The following is a 14,375-nucleotide window of genomic DNA, read 5'->3' on the forward strand; positions in this document are numbered from 1 at the left end:
GATCCTTTAATTTTCTAAGTGTTGGAACAGGGCTTTGTGAGTGGAAACAAGATGAGTATATGTGTAACTCGCATTGTGTGGTGTTGGTCAGGGAGAAGAGGATGTGGATGAGACGCCCACAGAGATCCTGTATCTGGGAATGCTTCCTAACCTGTCTCAGTATGTGGTGAGGACATCTACCATTCTATTCTGCTCAAACAAGACACTTCACATGGCATCATCTTGAAAATCATGCCTGCACTGTAGATTTTTACTAAGTATTTGCTGTCTCGACCTGTCATGTTTCCGAGCTGAGAGGTTGAAAGCTAAAAAGCCACGTTGTATTGATCAGATTGCCCTTCTGAAGCTGCTGCTGGCTGCAGCCCCCACCTCCAAGGCCAAGACAGACTCCATCAATATACTGGCTGATGTGCTGCCAGAGGAGATGCCGTATGTGTAATCGCCTTGTGCCTCTCCTTGTTCCCTCATAGTCATCTTTGCTGTTCAGGCTTAAGTTGGAAATGAATTTAGTTTGTTCAGAAATACAGTCAATGACTATAGTTTTGTCATGTCAAGGGAAGTTGTTGCTATGAATCACATAAAAGGTGTGTGTGTGTGTGTGATGGCAGAATCACGGTCCTCCAGAGCATGAAGCTGGGTATTGACGTGAACAGACACAAGGAGATCATTGTCAAGGCCATCTCTGCACTTCTGCTCCTGCTGCTCAAGCACCTGAAACTCAATCACATCTACCAAGTAAGCCACCTACCACCACATTCTGTCTTTCTTTCTCTCTACCTCTCTCTCTCTCTCTCTGTTTCCCACCTTTCCACCCTCACACACCAGGCCACCTCTATCTCTTGCTCTCCATCCCTTCCTCTCTCCCCCTCCCCTTCAGGTCTGCTGCTGCTCTCTCGCTCTCATATCTCTTCCAGTGGTGTAGTGGAGGGCAAGTAAACGCAGTTTAACCATTTTTGCAGAAAAATGCATTAAAAGTAAAGAGAGCATGACTTTTTTCAACACAACCCGGCGATCAGTTTACCCAACTTTTTTTTTTTAACCCCTACATCACTGGTCTCTTCCCCCGCCCACACCTTTCACACCCTCACACACTAGGTCAGCCCCTACTCTCTCTCTTCTCCCAGCCCTCCACATTCACCACCACATTTCTCTCTCTTTATCTCCTCTCCCTGCCCCCACCCTTTTGGCTCCTGGCAGCCTATAGACAGATCCTGCACTGGAATGAGAGGCACACAGTCAAAGGTTCATACGTCTCCCCGAACGAAGAGAAGGCGATGGATAGAGGGAAGCAGAATAGAGAGAGGAGAAATACCATCAGACAAGAAATGGGCACATAGCAGCACCATCCATCTTCCAAAATCTGCTCTTGTAAAGGATTATAATTGCGATTTCTGGGGGCGATTAGCTTCATTTATTGTCTTCCTACTACAGCTTCTCCCTGAGAGGAGCGAGTGTGTCTCTCTTCAGCACACAAAATCACGCTCCTTAAAAAAGGGATTGGTTCAATATTTACTGTTTGGCAGGTAGTGAATCCTCTTCACAGATAAATGAAGCATCTGCTCTTTTGAGAATAGTGTGCTTATACCTGGCTGCATCCCATACCTTGCAGTAGGTCAGGACTATTCTGTCAAGTCCTACATGAACAAGGAGCTTAGTTCCCCATTTTTAAAAGGATGATAGATGAAACATAGCTGGATGTAAAATTATAGTAGCGCCATCTACTGCCCAAAAGTATTACTTTCACTCTTATTTCCCACTACCTGCTGTCAAAATTAAGCTTGTTACAAAGACGTATTAATGCAACTGCAGAACCCAGCTCTGTGAAAGGGTTTGAGTCTGCCTATGGCTCCTATCCTGCTGGCTCTTAGACGGCCGTGGCGCAGCGCTGAGTAGCTTTAGGGAGCGCAGATTGGCTAAATCCTCTTATTGGAACCCCCGTCGTGAGAATGGAGAGGGGTTGTCATTTGAGTGTCTTTTACACCCCAAAAATCGGACGATGGAATGCTTTGAATTCATAATCATACAGCAATAATAGTACTTGTGCTAATAAAATGTGGTCTTCTTCTACATTCTTTTGATGATAGTAAACGATTCCATAGAATGAATAAAAGAGGAGGAATCTGTCTTCCCGAACTCCGCAGGCTGCTCATAAAATATGCATTTTTCCTTATTCGGAATTAAAGGGCTATCGTGACTTAGTGCTTTATCTGGTCCTCCATGGTTCCTGTGTACTAAAGACAGTCAGTGACTTTACAGTGACCTTGTACTTCCTGTCTCTTCCCCCCCCCCCAGTTTGAGATTGTCTCTCAACACCTGGTGTTTGCTAACTGCATCCCACTCATCCTCAAGTTCTTCAACCAGAACATCCTGTCTTACATCAGTGCCAAAAACAGGTAGGACTCGCTGACTACCACTTAGTTTCTGCCACAATGCCAGAGGTGCATCTGCACCCACATAAAGGCATGGCTTCTGTCTGCCAGGTATATGTTTCCTGCTCATAAAAGATGTAGAGGTGGAGGTGCCAAAACACAGGAGGTTCAGGTGTGGATGGTAAAATGTATCTCTCACCTCAATGACAGGTGTAACACCACTGTTGACAGAAAGATGTAAATAATCTTGTATGTGTGTGTCTTTGATCTCTGTGTGCTCTCATTGTAGTATATGTGTGCTGGACTTCCCTCACTGTGTGGTCCACGAGATGCCTGAGCTCACAGCTGAGAGCTTGGTAAGTCCAGATCACAAACCCATGTGTTTACATCAGACTGTTCGAATGTTAAAGACCTGGCTATGTATGGGCTTATCTGTTGGCTGTCCTAAATAGTAGGCCGTTCTATACAGTATGTGGTCTTTGTGGGCGTTTCAATTCTCCTAACCCTTTCTTTTTCCTGTGATTGTAGGAAGCTGGAGACCGTAATCAGTTCTGCTGGCGTAATCTCTTCTCCTGCATCAACCTGCTGAGGATCCTCAACAAGCTGACTAAGTGGAAACACTCCAGGACCATGGTGAGAGAGACCTGAATAATATGTCCCTTATTCAGTGCCCACTTGTAGAACCTATCAGATCCTTTCAGATCTACAAGAGTGCCTAGCGTATACAGGCTAGCGGACCGTTTTGAAGTCAGACTTGTCGGGACACTTTTGAGATGCACGGTGTCCTTCCCTTCCTCTACCACCTCCTCTCTCAGATGCTGGTGGTGTTCAAGTCTGCTCCCATCCTGAAGAGGGCGCTGAAGGTCAAACAGGCCATGATGCAGCTGTATGTCCTCAAGCTGCTCAAGATCCAGACCAAGTACCTGGGCCGCCAGTGGAGGAAGAGCAACATGAAGACCATGTCAGCCATCTATCAGAAAGTACGACACAGGCTCAACGACGACTGGGCCTATGGCAACGGTAAGATAGATGCAAATAAACTTTTGAACGCATACCTAAAGTCAACTCTTAATTCACTGGTGTGTAGGAGATTTGAAAGCTATGCAACGAATCAGAATGTGATGATGAATGTGAATGTAACAATGTAGGTACATACTATATGCCTTTGATTAGGATCTCCGTAACTGAAAGTCCAATCACCCAACTACTGTAAGATAGCCGGTATCTAGGCCGGTATCTGTTGCCATAGTAACCAAACCAGGAGCCAGTTAGCGGTGAGAGGCCCTCAGAGGAAAAAGAGACGACCTGTCCGTCATCACATGTCTCAGGTTCTATTCTCAATGGACCAGATAGACTGAGAGAGATCCCCTGGTCCCTCAAGTCCCTCTGCTGAAAATTGCAATCCTAGACTTGACTCTTTTCTCTGTATTGATTGATTATTGAGGTCTAGCTGTTCTTCAACAACAGTATAACATGTGTATTCCAAACAGAACGTCGACAGAGACAATGGAAAGGGTTATGTGGTGCTGTTCATCAAGTTAATAGACCTGCGAATTAAACTCTGCTGTTCTTTTGTCCTCCAGATATCGACGCGCGGCCATGGGACTTCCAGGCGGAGGAGTGTGCCCTGAGGGAGAGCATCGAGAAGTTCAACAGCCGTCGCTACGACAAGAACCAGAACGGCGAGTTCGCCCCGGTGGACAACTGCCTGCAAAGCGTTCTGGGCCAGCGCGTTGAGCTGCCGGAGGACTTCCACTACAGCTATGAAATGTGGCTGGAGAGAGAGGTGTTTTCACAGCCTATCCAATGGGAGGGTCTACTACAACAGGCCCAATGAGCGGGGAGGACACATACCAGGGACACAAGCCTACGACTACTGTGATCTTCATGTAAATATGTGGCAGAAATAGAACATCAGTTTGTAGTCACCTGTATCCATGCAGAAATTGTACAGTAATGGTATAGACAGTAATAATGATGTCATGGCAACTTGGCAGGAGCAGGCTCTTACAGTACAACTATGTGGAATACTGTGATTATTCTGTTAGTCACGACAACCAATCCAACCACTATGTCCACTAACTATAACCGCCAGTACATTTTTTTTCTCACTCAATTTGGTTCGCCTCTGTGCTTTGTGGAATAATGAATTTTAGAACCATTACATGTCCTCTTTTTTTATCATGAAGATGTACATTTGAAGTACTGGCACTATGTTTAGTTTATGTTGTAATGTTTTACATGTGTATTTATTCATGATCACAGCCATTATGTTTCCGTATGTAAATCTCATAGCTGCAGATGATATTGTGGTTGATATTTCTAGAAAAAAAAATGCCTATTTGTAAAGAAAGTACTGTGTATTAACAGGCTAACGATTAAGTACCTTACTGTGATTTTTTTCAATTAAAATAGCAAAGAGGAATTTCTCAAGCAAGAATTTAGCCAGGACTGTCTGGAGTTGGAGTTAGCTGTTAGACAGGTTTTGAACTAATTTATCCCACCTGTGGCAGGCAGACAAACTCCATCCTACCAAAACAGGAAGAAACAGCTGTTACATTTAAAGGGGGCATTATCATTTTCACAGTATTATTCCAACCTCCATGTGGAAATGTATATAAAACACAGGAAAATCACGTTTTTGGGAGAATTTAACATTTCCCCTTTCTAGATGAATAGTAATTTGTGTAATATTCCTGTAAGTCATTGATCATCAACTAGATTCAGCTGTGGGATGATTTTTTTAAACTTCTTCACTGGATGGTCAGGGGGCCGAAACATAATTACAAATCATTTGTAGACATATAAAAAAAACATAGTATTTTACAAAGATAATAAACGTGTTTACATTTGTATATGATCACATTTCTCTATGCGTGGGAATACTTGGCAAACAGATTTCCAAAATTAAAGTCACTTGGACCTGATTTCCTGGTGTTTTTCATGTCTAAGGGGCAAATAAAATCTCCCACTGTCCAAATTCGGCCCACGGCCAGCCAGTGGGGGAACACTGCTGTTAGTAGTATGTGGTAGTTCATTTATGTTTATAAAGGTCTGTGAAGCCTTATGCCAGATCGAGAAAATAAAGGATAAGGACACAGGCAAACCTTTTGAGGCTAAGCTGAAGGGTTTGACCAGGGATTTGGAGGCTTGGGAGGGTTCATCGGCCCAACGTGGGGAGGCCGTCTCTGGGTAAATCGATGGCAGTGTCCCTGACTCCCTCTGGGACCCTGAAGTTCTGTGTGTTTCACTCTCTGCCCTCCCAAATGTGTCATGGCTGTCTTGGTTTAGCCCTCAGTCCACCTCCCAACTTCCACAGAGCAGCACAGCAGCCAACCTTGAATACACGCACAACGACTGAAGAGCTACAAGTGTCCTTGTGAGGCTATGCTCTCCCTCGCTGAATACACAGTAGTTGTCGCACAATGGTGTTGATTTTTATGAGATCTGTTGTCTCGTCAATTTATTTCACTGTAAAGTAGAACTACCCGGGGCTGTTAAGGCCAGTACGTATTCTCTGGTGAGTGTCCTGTAACTTTCTCTCAAGGTTCTGGAACATTCTCTGATGACACAAGCACATAAGACATGATCATGGTCACTTTTTCCTACTATCTTGTGTAGACTTTAGTGTCTCTCTCTAGAGAATTTGTGTAGGCGGTGGAGATGTACTTGGTTGTATTATCTTTGTATTGAACAATGATTGTGTAACTGAATTGTGCTTCTTCGAGGAAACTAAGTCTACCTGGCTGCAGTTTTATATTTCTGTTTGAATGTGTCCTATTTAAAAGTGTATTCTGAAATTTGATACAATATTTCAAAATGTGACTTGTTAAAATTCTGTTTTTAGAACACATATTCAAAATGTACTCTCACTCACCATTTTGGTATATGTAGGGTGTTTTGGTAAATGCACCTACATTCTTGTCTATTGAGTCAGCACAATCTGGGGTATGTCTCAAAAGTCATGTCAAGTTTGTCCCACACAGGTGAAGAGAATGTCATTTGACCTTTTAGTTCTGGGTTTTCTTGAATGCAAAATATATTTTTTTAAATAACTGCTTATCTTGAGGTTCTCAGGTTTTCAGTATGTACAATAATTCTAAAGTTCAGGAGGTTGTACAACTATGGCTTTCTCCTCACTACCTATACAGTATGTAAGTATGAATGCAACTGGTGGACTTGCAATAACATGGTAATAACAATCTAAGCATTGAAAAGTAGTCTACACTTGGATTGGCACAAAGAGTAACCCAACACAATGTTGATAATTTCTTTACACGTTTTTGTTGCAGTTACAACTTTTTTTCAGAAACCCTAACCTCATGTGACAGTAATGAGTGGCAGTTTTGATTAGGAATGAATGCCTTACTCAGAGCACCTCTCATTCAAAACAACGCCATATCTATTTTTCTACCTGAAATTGTACAATCACTGGAAATACTCTACAGTACATGTATGTATGTATGCATGTTTGTTGAGTTCTGGCACAGTTGGACGAAGTGTTTCTAGATGTGTTTTGCAGTGTTTGGATATTTCTATTTGTGTTTTTGTCATACTTATAGTTGACTGTAATAATAATATTGATTTTGTTCAGGGGTATGTACAATCACTGTCCTGCACAGAGGCATTATTCTGTTGAAAGACATATCAGAGTTGAAACTTGTAAAATAATACTGTCCTTCACATTCTGTATTTTCTAAATAAAGAGATCACTGGTTTTAATTTAATTTGTATACATTTATTATGGATAATGTTTATGAAGTCCACACAAGGTTTCCGTGGAGTACAGGTAGTGTGAGAATATGTGATTTTTTTTTTTTTTTTAATTTTTATCCAAAACTTAAAGGTAAGCAAAATTAAAAGTAAAAGTAACCTATTTGTGTGATGTCTCTGTTTCCAGGTTTCTTCGTTGACACATTTTCAGAGAACGAACAATCTCACAAATTATACAGGAGAGGAATGTCCACACAATAGTGCAGTAACTTTGATGCAGTTGTTGCATACATTGACCACTGGTCAAGGGTGCAGTGTAAAGCAAGTAGCATACATTACTAAAACATACTGCTTCACATGAACTTTTCCATGTTATCTATAGTGATTATCAAATGGTTGGTCCACAGCCTACACAATCAAGAAAAAAAAACTGAATCTAGAAAGTGGCAGGCCTGCCAAAAAGGCTGAGAGTAGGTCATCCAAGAAGAGATCAGTCAGTGCCAAAGACACCAAGACAGAAGTGGACATTCTCAGTCCAGCAGCCATGCAGAATGTTTACTCCATTTCACACAATGCAGTTGACTGTAGTTCCGAGGCATTGGATGGCCTGAGTCAACAAAAAAGAAAATGGGAGGAATGAAGAGCAAGAAAACAAAAAGGGATTCTACCATAAACCTTGCCAAGACCAAAACATAGTTTAGTACGGGCTCTAAATCCTTGCTTTACAGCGCGACATAAATGTAAAGGCAATGTTCCCGATCAGTGGAGGCTGCTGAGGGGAGGGCAGCTCATAGTAAGGAATGGAACGTTTTAACACCATTCCAGCCAGTATGAGCCCTAAGCAGACACCAATGGTCCCGATTTAACAGACTGCATTCATGCTAAACGCTGCTTATTTTGGCTAAATAGGAAATTACCTTTACGCTGAAGAATCTGTAACACTTCAGTTTAACAGATTGAATAGAGTCCCAATTATAATGTAGATTTTAGTTGATCTATTCTGTTCAAATTAAAAATCTAATTTTGGTGACATCTGGTGGATTGGTTGTGATTTACAGAGAAGAGGGGAACAAAAACATGGAACTATGTTGACCTCTGCTGGCATACCATACCCTGCTGCTCTGAAGAAAAACATAGCTGTGACGCAGGTGAAGAATGCTTCTCTTGATAATGGAGGTTAAGTATAAACATGGCAAGTTAAAATAACTGCCCTACAAAATAGGGCCTCAAGTGTGGCGCAGAGGTCTAAAGGCACTGTTAGCTGTGCCACTAGAGAACCTCGTTTGTGACCGGGAGCACAATTGGCCCAGCGTCGTCTGGGTTAGGGGAGGGTTTGACCGGCAGGGATGTTTACTGTCCTATCGCGTACTAGCAACTCCTGTGGCAGGCCGCTAAGCACGCTGACACGGATGCCGATTGTACGGTGCTTCCTCAAACACATTGATGCGGCTGGCTTCTGGGTTAAGCGGGCGTTGTGTCAAGAAGCAGTGCGGCTTGTTTGGGTTGTTTCAGAGGACGCAGGGCTCTCGATCTTGGTCTCTCCCGAGTCTGTGCGGGAGTTGCAGCGATGGCACAGGACAGTAAACTACCAATTGGATACTATGACATTTGGAAGAAAAAAAGGGGTGAGAAAATAAAAGGCCCTACAAAATACATTTTACTGGATGGTGATGAAGTATTGAGTTAGGTCCCTTGCTTGACAACACTATCTTATGTGATGTAACACCTTTCAATTTGACACAGAACAAACATCAGCAAATGTATTAATGCAGGCTGAACAGAATTAGGCACATCTGAATTAGGCCTACGATGTTAGAGAACAGCATTTAGCTTAGAATAGACGCCAAACAATGCAATTTACATGAGTGACTCATTCTCAATTCCATAACACCCACAGAAATCAAATCCATAGAACAGGCCTCCCAGTTTAATTCTAGATAACATCACTCAAAAGCAGTAACTGCACTGTTTAGTTGGCAAAAATGACAAGCGTATATTGTAAAAATGCCTTGTTTAGACTTGATATAAATGCAATTGCCAGCACCCCACCCAAAGGCCTGCCCTGCCCAGCTGCTTGCAAGGATAAGGCCAAGGTTTCTGAAGTTTATTAGATCCCACAGCAGTTAGTCATCTTCGCATATCCACTCATAAATAGAACCCTCAATATTATCTTAAAAATTTAGCAAAGCACTTTAAGAATACAAACAAATAACACTGGACCAGTCCAGGCACTGTAAAAACCCTGATTAGAGAATACTTTCTACAATTTATTCATCTGTCCATGTAACCTTAGAATAAATTAGATGAAAAAAATATATGTCCTTTGCAGTGTGCATTTTGTTGTTCCAATAGTCCCCATCTCTTCAATCTGCCTCTGATCAACATGGATCGAAAGAAACAATCTCTTCTTTAATCTGCTGGAGGTTTCTTCTTTGCCGCCACATCCTTCTTGAAGGCTTCTATCTTTTTGGATATGTTGGGGACCTTAAACAGAGGTGGAGTAATCAGAGAAGAGTGCCAAAAAAGAAAAAGTTCAATGACATTCAACTCCACGGTGAAGGAAATTCCTGATGACACTGCCAATGGAGTGGAGCCGAAACCAGACTTGGTGGAATCATGCGCTGACCAAGGTCAATACTTTAAAAAAAAAATATATATATATAGATTAAACGCCTACCTTTTACCTGTTTGTCCTCTGTTGTTGCATGCCGTTCTTTGGCTGAAATCCATACTTTTTCAATCGAAGTTAAACTACAACCACTTCTGTTTGCTCATTGCTGTTGCTCTAAGATGCCAACACAGCGCAAATGTCGCCAATTGAACGTCAACAAGGAAACAGTTGGTGGTTGTATTTGATTAACGTTTATTGAAAAAGTATGGATTTCCGCAAAAGAAAGGCACGCAACTACATAGGTACAAGGTAGGCGTTTCATAATGTATTTTTTTATTTTTAAGTAAATGACCTTGTCGATGTAGTTAAGACTCCACAAAGCCTGGTCTCTGCTCCACTCGGTTGGTAACGTTAGTGGAGTTTAGTCCGTGGCGCTAGTTGCCCCTCTTAGCAGTACCTCGTAGTTTTGAGCGAGGTACATCCCAACAACGTTTCCCAAAGTAAACCCAGCCTGCAAGATTAGAAATAAAAATTGTTATTCCATACGGAATACATGCTGTTGTTTTTACTAGATAGGTCAGCAGCAATAACAATGCATAGTTATGATAGTTAGCACACAGCATAGTTATGATGGCTAGCACACAGCATAGTTATGATAGCTAGCTACAATAGCCCAGCAATACACACAAAGAGACGCAGGAAGTTTGCAATATCGTTGTCATTTCGATATCAACTCACCAGGAACTGTAGCATGGTCGTGTCTAACGAAGGAGACAATATTTTATGTATTTTAGCAATCTAGTTGGCAGTTTCAAAGTTCAGTCGAACCAGCTAGCAATGTCATCAACAGTGTATAATGCGCATGTCATGTCGCCCTCAAAAAAAAACATTTATTGGCCACGAACCGTCTACAAGGTTTCTGTCATCTACGCGGATGCTGTGTGGTCAAAACAGTTCTTATTCAGTGGGGTTTATCGGCGGATGGCATCCAACGTTATGGTGCATTACCTCCACCTACTGGAGGTACTGGAGACTGCACCCGATTAGCCACCGGGAGAAACTAAATCGTTCCTGCCAGCTCCGTTGCTCTTAAAAAAGACTACATCTAATGACGTTCTACTCAATATACTGTTAAAACGAATTTCCTGTATCCCCTTCTCCCTCATAGTATATCTCAGCTTTCCCTTTGATACTGCCCACGCTGTAGCAAGACATGCTCCATGGTCTCCGTTTCCTGGCAATAATCACACTTTCCTGTTGGAAGCTTTCAAATAAAATAGAATTTTGTTGGTCACATAGGCATATAGGCATATTTAGCAGATGTTATTGCGGGTGTGTCCTATCACATTTAAGGTCTTATTCAACCCGCTGTGTCCCACCCGTAATCTTGTAAAAAAAAGTACCCGCTCTTCTGTCCCTTCCTGCCGTCCCCCCCGACTTTCCACAGTATTTGAAATAAATGCCTGGAGAAAAACAAGCTTATATTTTTGGTTCTCGTGGAGTGTTACAGTTGAACTAAGCTCACGAGGCATTTATAAAAGTTATATTCTTCAAGAATAAATGGATATATAAGTCCAAAAATGGATGTAGCAAAAACAGATTGCCCCTTTAAATCTATCAAAAGTTTGCGAGTTTGAACATGTGTCCATTAGGCCTATGGATTAAATTGTTTTATCAGCATGCATTACATTGAGCAATAAAAGCCTCATTTTTATTCCATAGGCTGGTATCCGCACTGTGCAGCTTTTGCAAGAGCACATTTTTCACTGGTTGTCCACTGGTTTCAAAAACAATGATTGATAGGCACCTTAAACGGCTTGAATTCAAATCATGATTGGTTTCAAATACACATTTAGATTTGTGAAAAGCTATCCAAAACAGGCACAATCCGTAAAGTGCAAATAGCTAAATGAGAGAGCAACAGTGTGATTCACATCAATGGGCTATGTAGATATCAATAACTGATGTCCGCATCGCCGTAGACTACACCACTGCTGTCATCCTTACCTCCATGTGTTAATTAAAATTTGATCATCTTTGGATGTCGACAGCATACCATTGGAAGACATAGCTTGGACTGTCATCATAGTGGTCTCTGACTTGTGGTCAGACTCGCTCAGGAGGAACAAATTAAAACAATTCAATGCTGATTTGAATGTCATTGAGACAAACAGAGAAGTGTCAAAATGTATTTTTTTCCTCGCAAACATAATTTCTGAATTTAAAAGTAATCATATTGTTTTTCAAAAGTATCTAATCTGATCACAATATTTTTGCTGTTAACATAACGGATTACATGTCATCTGTTACTCCCCCAACCCTGTTCATATGGAATGCCATTGCATTTTAATATGGGAGTGGTAAGACAGTAACAAGCCTTTGTCTTTGTGTTGCAAACAATAATATAAAACTCAACATGTAAAGTGTTGGTCCCATGTTTCATGAGCTAAAATAAAAGATCCCCAAAATGTTCCATATGCACCAAAAGCGTATTTCTCTCAAATTGTGGACAAATTTGTTTTTATCCTTGTTCGCTAGCATTTCTCCTTTGCCAAAATAATTCATCCACTTGACAGGTGTGGCATATCAAGAAGCTGATTAAAACAGCATGATCATTACACAGGTGCACTTTGTGCTGTGGACAATAAAAGGCCACAGATGTCTCAAGTTTTGAGGGAGCGTATAATTGGCATGCCGACTGCAGGAATGTCCACCAGAGATGTTACCAGAGAATTGAATGTTAATTTCTCTACCATAAGAGAGAAATTGTTAGAGAATTTGGAAGTACGTCAAACCTGCTTATCAACCGCAGACCATGTGTATGGGGTCGTGCGAGCAAGCGGTTTGCCGATGTGAACAGAGTGCCCTATGGTGGCAGTGGCGTTATGGTATAAGCTACAGACAACAAACAATTGCATTTTATCGACGGCAATTTGAATGCACAGAGATAACGTAACAAGATCCTGAGGCCCGCCATCAGCTCATGTTTCAGCATGATAATTGCACGGCCCCATGTTGCAAGGATCTGTACACATTTTCTGGAAGCTGAAAATGTCCCAGTTCCTCCATAGCCTGCACTCACCAGACATGTCACCCATTGAGCATGTTTGGAATGCTCTGGATCAACGTGTATGTCAGCGTGTTCCAGCTTCCGCCAACGTCCAGAAACTTTGCGCAGCCACTGAAGAGGAGTGGCACAACATTCCACAATCAACAGCTTGATCAACTCTATGTGAAGATGTGTTGCGCTGCATGAGGAAAATGGTGGTCACACCAAATACTGACTGGTTTTCTGATCCACGACCCTACCGTTTCTTGAAGGCATCTGTGACCAACAGATGCAAATATGTATTCCTCGTGAAATCCATAGGTTAGGGCCTAATTAACGTTTCCCAATATGGTCTGTGGCTCAGTAAAATATTTGAAATTGTTCCATGTTGCGTTAGATTTTCAATAAGTTTACTGAATTAAAAACATTCTGGTTGAGCTCTTTAAAAAGTATAACAATTAGACCACTTTGCACACACATTTGAAGAATCATGTTTTATTTTAGTATGCGAGTCAGTAGATTACCTTGGTTAAGTATTTTCTATACAGTATGCTTTTACAGAATCACCAATAACTACTGTAATACTTTGGGCATGTGTGTTTGAAAATGTATTTGTGTTAAAGCTATTTAAAAAATGTCAGTTATGAGAATTATGCTAGGATAATGTTATGGTTTGCTCAACATACTGTATTTAAAGTAAGAAAATGAGAACACCTCACCAATAGTAGCAAATCATAAATCAGAGCTGATCCAGAAGTCAAATTTGTATGTGAGATTTGAGGAAAAAGCTGGTCCTGGCCCAACACCGTTTTAGATCTGGCATCCAGATTCACTCCGGTTTTGGCCCGCTTCACGGATCCGGACCAGATGTTGCAATAGGCCCAGGCGCGGATCTGGCATGGATCCTTCTTGCTGTCTGGATAGCTAAGGTCTTTATGCCTGGCTTGAACCCATATCACGTGATTAGTCTAATTTACTGTTCAATCTCAGTTTTTCATCCTTTGTTTGTAGATTTCCACTTTTCTCAAATTCAGATAAACGTACATAAAACAACGTGGGCACTGCAGACAATACTAGCCCGCTAGCTAGTTTGTGGCTCCAGAGACTTCTAGACAGGCTATTCAGGGCCATCACTAGTTACCACATAAAGCCTGCCCATTTCTACAATTTCTCTTCTTAAAATTTGATTTTAAACCTAACATTAACTACACTGCTAACATTTTATGCCTAACCTAGATCGCGTTTTGGTTCAAATCTAGTAAACTAGCTATGCTTTTGAGGCTTGTGTTGCAGATCTGCATAAAATATGGAGTCTGTGGTTCTGGGTCTGTTGCGTTTAATCAAACCTATTTTTATGCTAGGCCACCGTTATACATTTTATGCTATTCACACCTTTGTACAAAAATGTATGCAAGGGATGTTGATTTCAACAGTCAGTGACTCAAGCATTACAGCTTGAGTCACTGACTGCTGAAATCCCCATGACTTTTTAATCAGGACTTTTTTTTAATCACAGTCATTGTAAGGTCAAAAATCACTCCAATATTGTATTTAAACACTAGTGAACAGGTTATTACCTTGTTTAAGGAAGAATATTTGACTCTAGACATACTACAAATACTGATCAGCAACA

The 14,375-nt window shown here is 41.5% G+C and overlaps 2 protein-coding genes across 4 annotated transcripts in view; one reads left to right on the forward strand and one right to left on the reverse strand.

Moving 5' to 3' along the window:
• LOC135516004 (striatin-interacting protein 1 homolog) overlaps window positions 1-7,096 on the forward strand; it is a 36,800-nt gene extending 29,704 nt beyond the window's left edge. For all 3 annotated transcript variants that reach the window (XM_064939940.1, XM_064939939.1, XM_064939942.1), the window contains exons 14-21: window positions 92-166; window positions 332-429; window positions 609-735; window positions 2,293-2,393; window positions 2,659-2,725; window positions 2,898-3,002; window positions 3,185-3,389; window positions 3,953-7,096. In XM_064939940.1, coding sequence (XP_064796012.1) covers window positions 92-166; window positions 332-429; window positions 609-735; window positions 2,293-2,393; window positions 2,659-2,725; window positions 2,898-3,002; window positions 3,185-3,389; window positions 3,953-4,206 — 1,032 coding nt within the window. In that variant the 3' untranslated portion in view covers window positions 4,207-7,096. The remainder of the gene's footprint in view (window positions 1-91; window positions 167-331; window positions 430-608; window positions 736-2,292; window positions 2,394-2,658; window positions 2,726-2,897; window positions 3,003-3,184; window positions 3,390-3,952) is intronic.
• A 1,891-nt stretch (window positions 7,097-8,987) lies between these two features.
• On the reverse strand, window positions 8,988-10,648 carry LOC135516008 (short transmembrane mitochondrial protein 1-like). Its single transcript, XM_064939957.1, has 3 exons — window positions 10,432-10,648; window positions 10,151-10,204; window positions 8,988-9,566 (listed from the first exon to the last, which is right to left on the reverse strand). The coding sequence occupies exons 1-3, from the start codon at window positions 10,444-10,446 to the stop codon at window positions 9,492-9,494; spliced, it is 144 nt and encodes a 47-aa protein (XP_064796029.1). The 5' UTR covers window positions 10,447-10,648; the 3' UTR covers window positions 8,988-9,491.
• Between the last annotated feature and the right edge of the window lie 3,727 nt (window positions 10,649-14,375).

Source organism: Oncorhynchus masou, chromosome 27 (assembly GCF_036934945.1).
Source record: "Oncorhynchus masou masou isolate Uvic2021 chromosome 27, UVic_Omas_1.1, whole genome shotgun sequence".
In the NCBI taxonomy this organism is placed as follows: domain Eukaryota; kingdom Metazoa; phylum Chordata; class Actinopteri; order Salmoniformes; family Salmonidae; genus Oncorhynchus; species Oncorhynchus masou.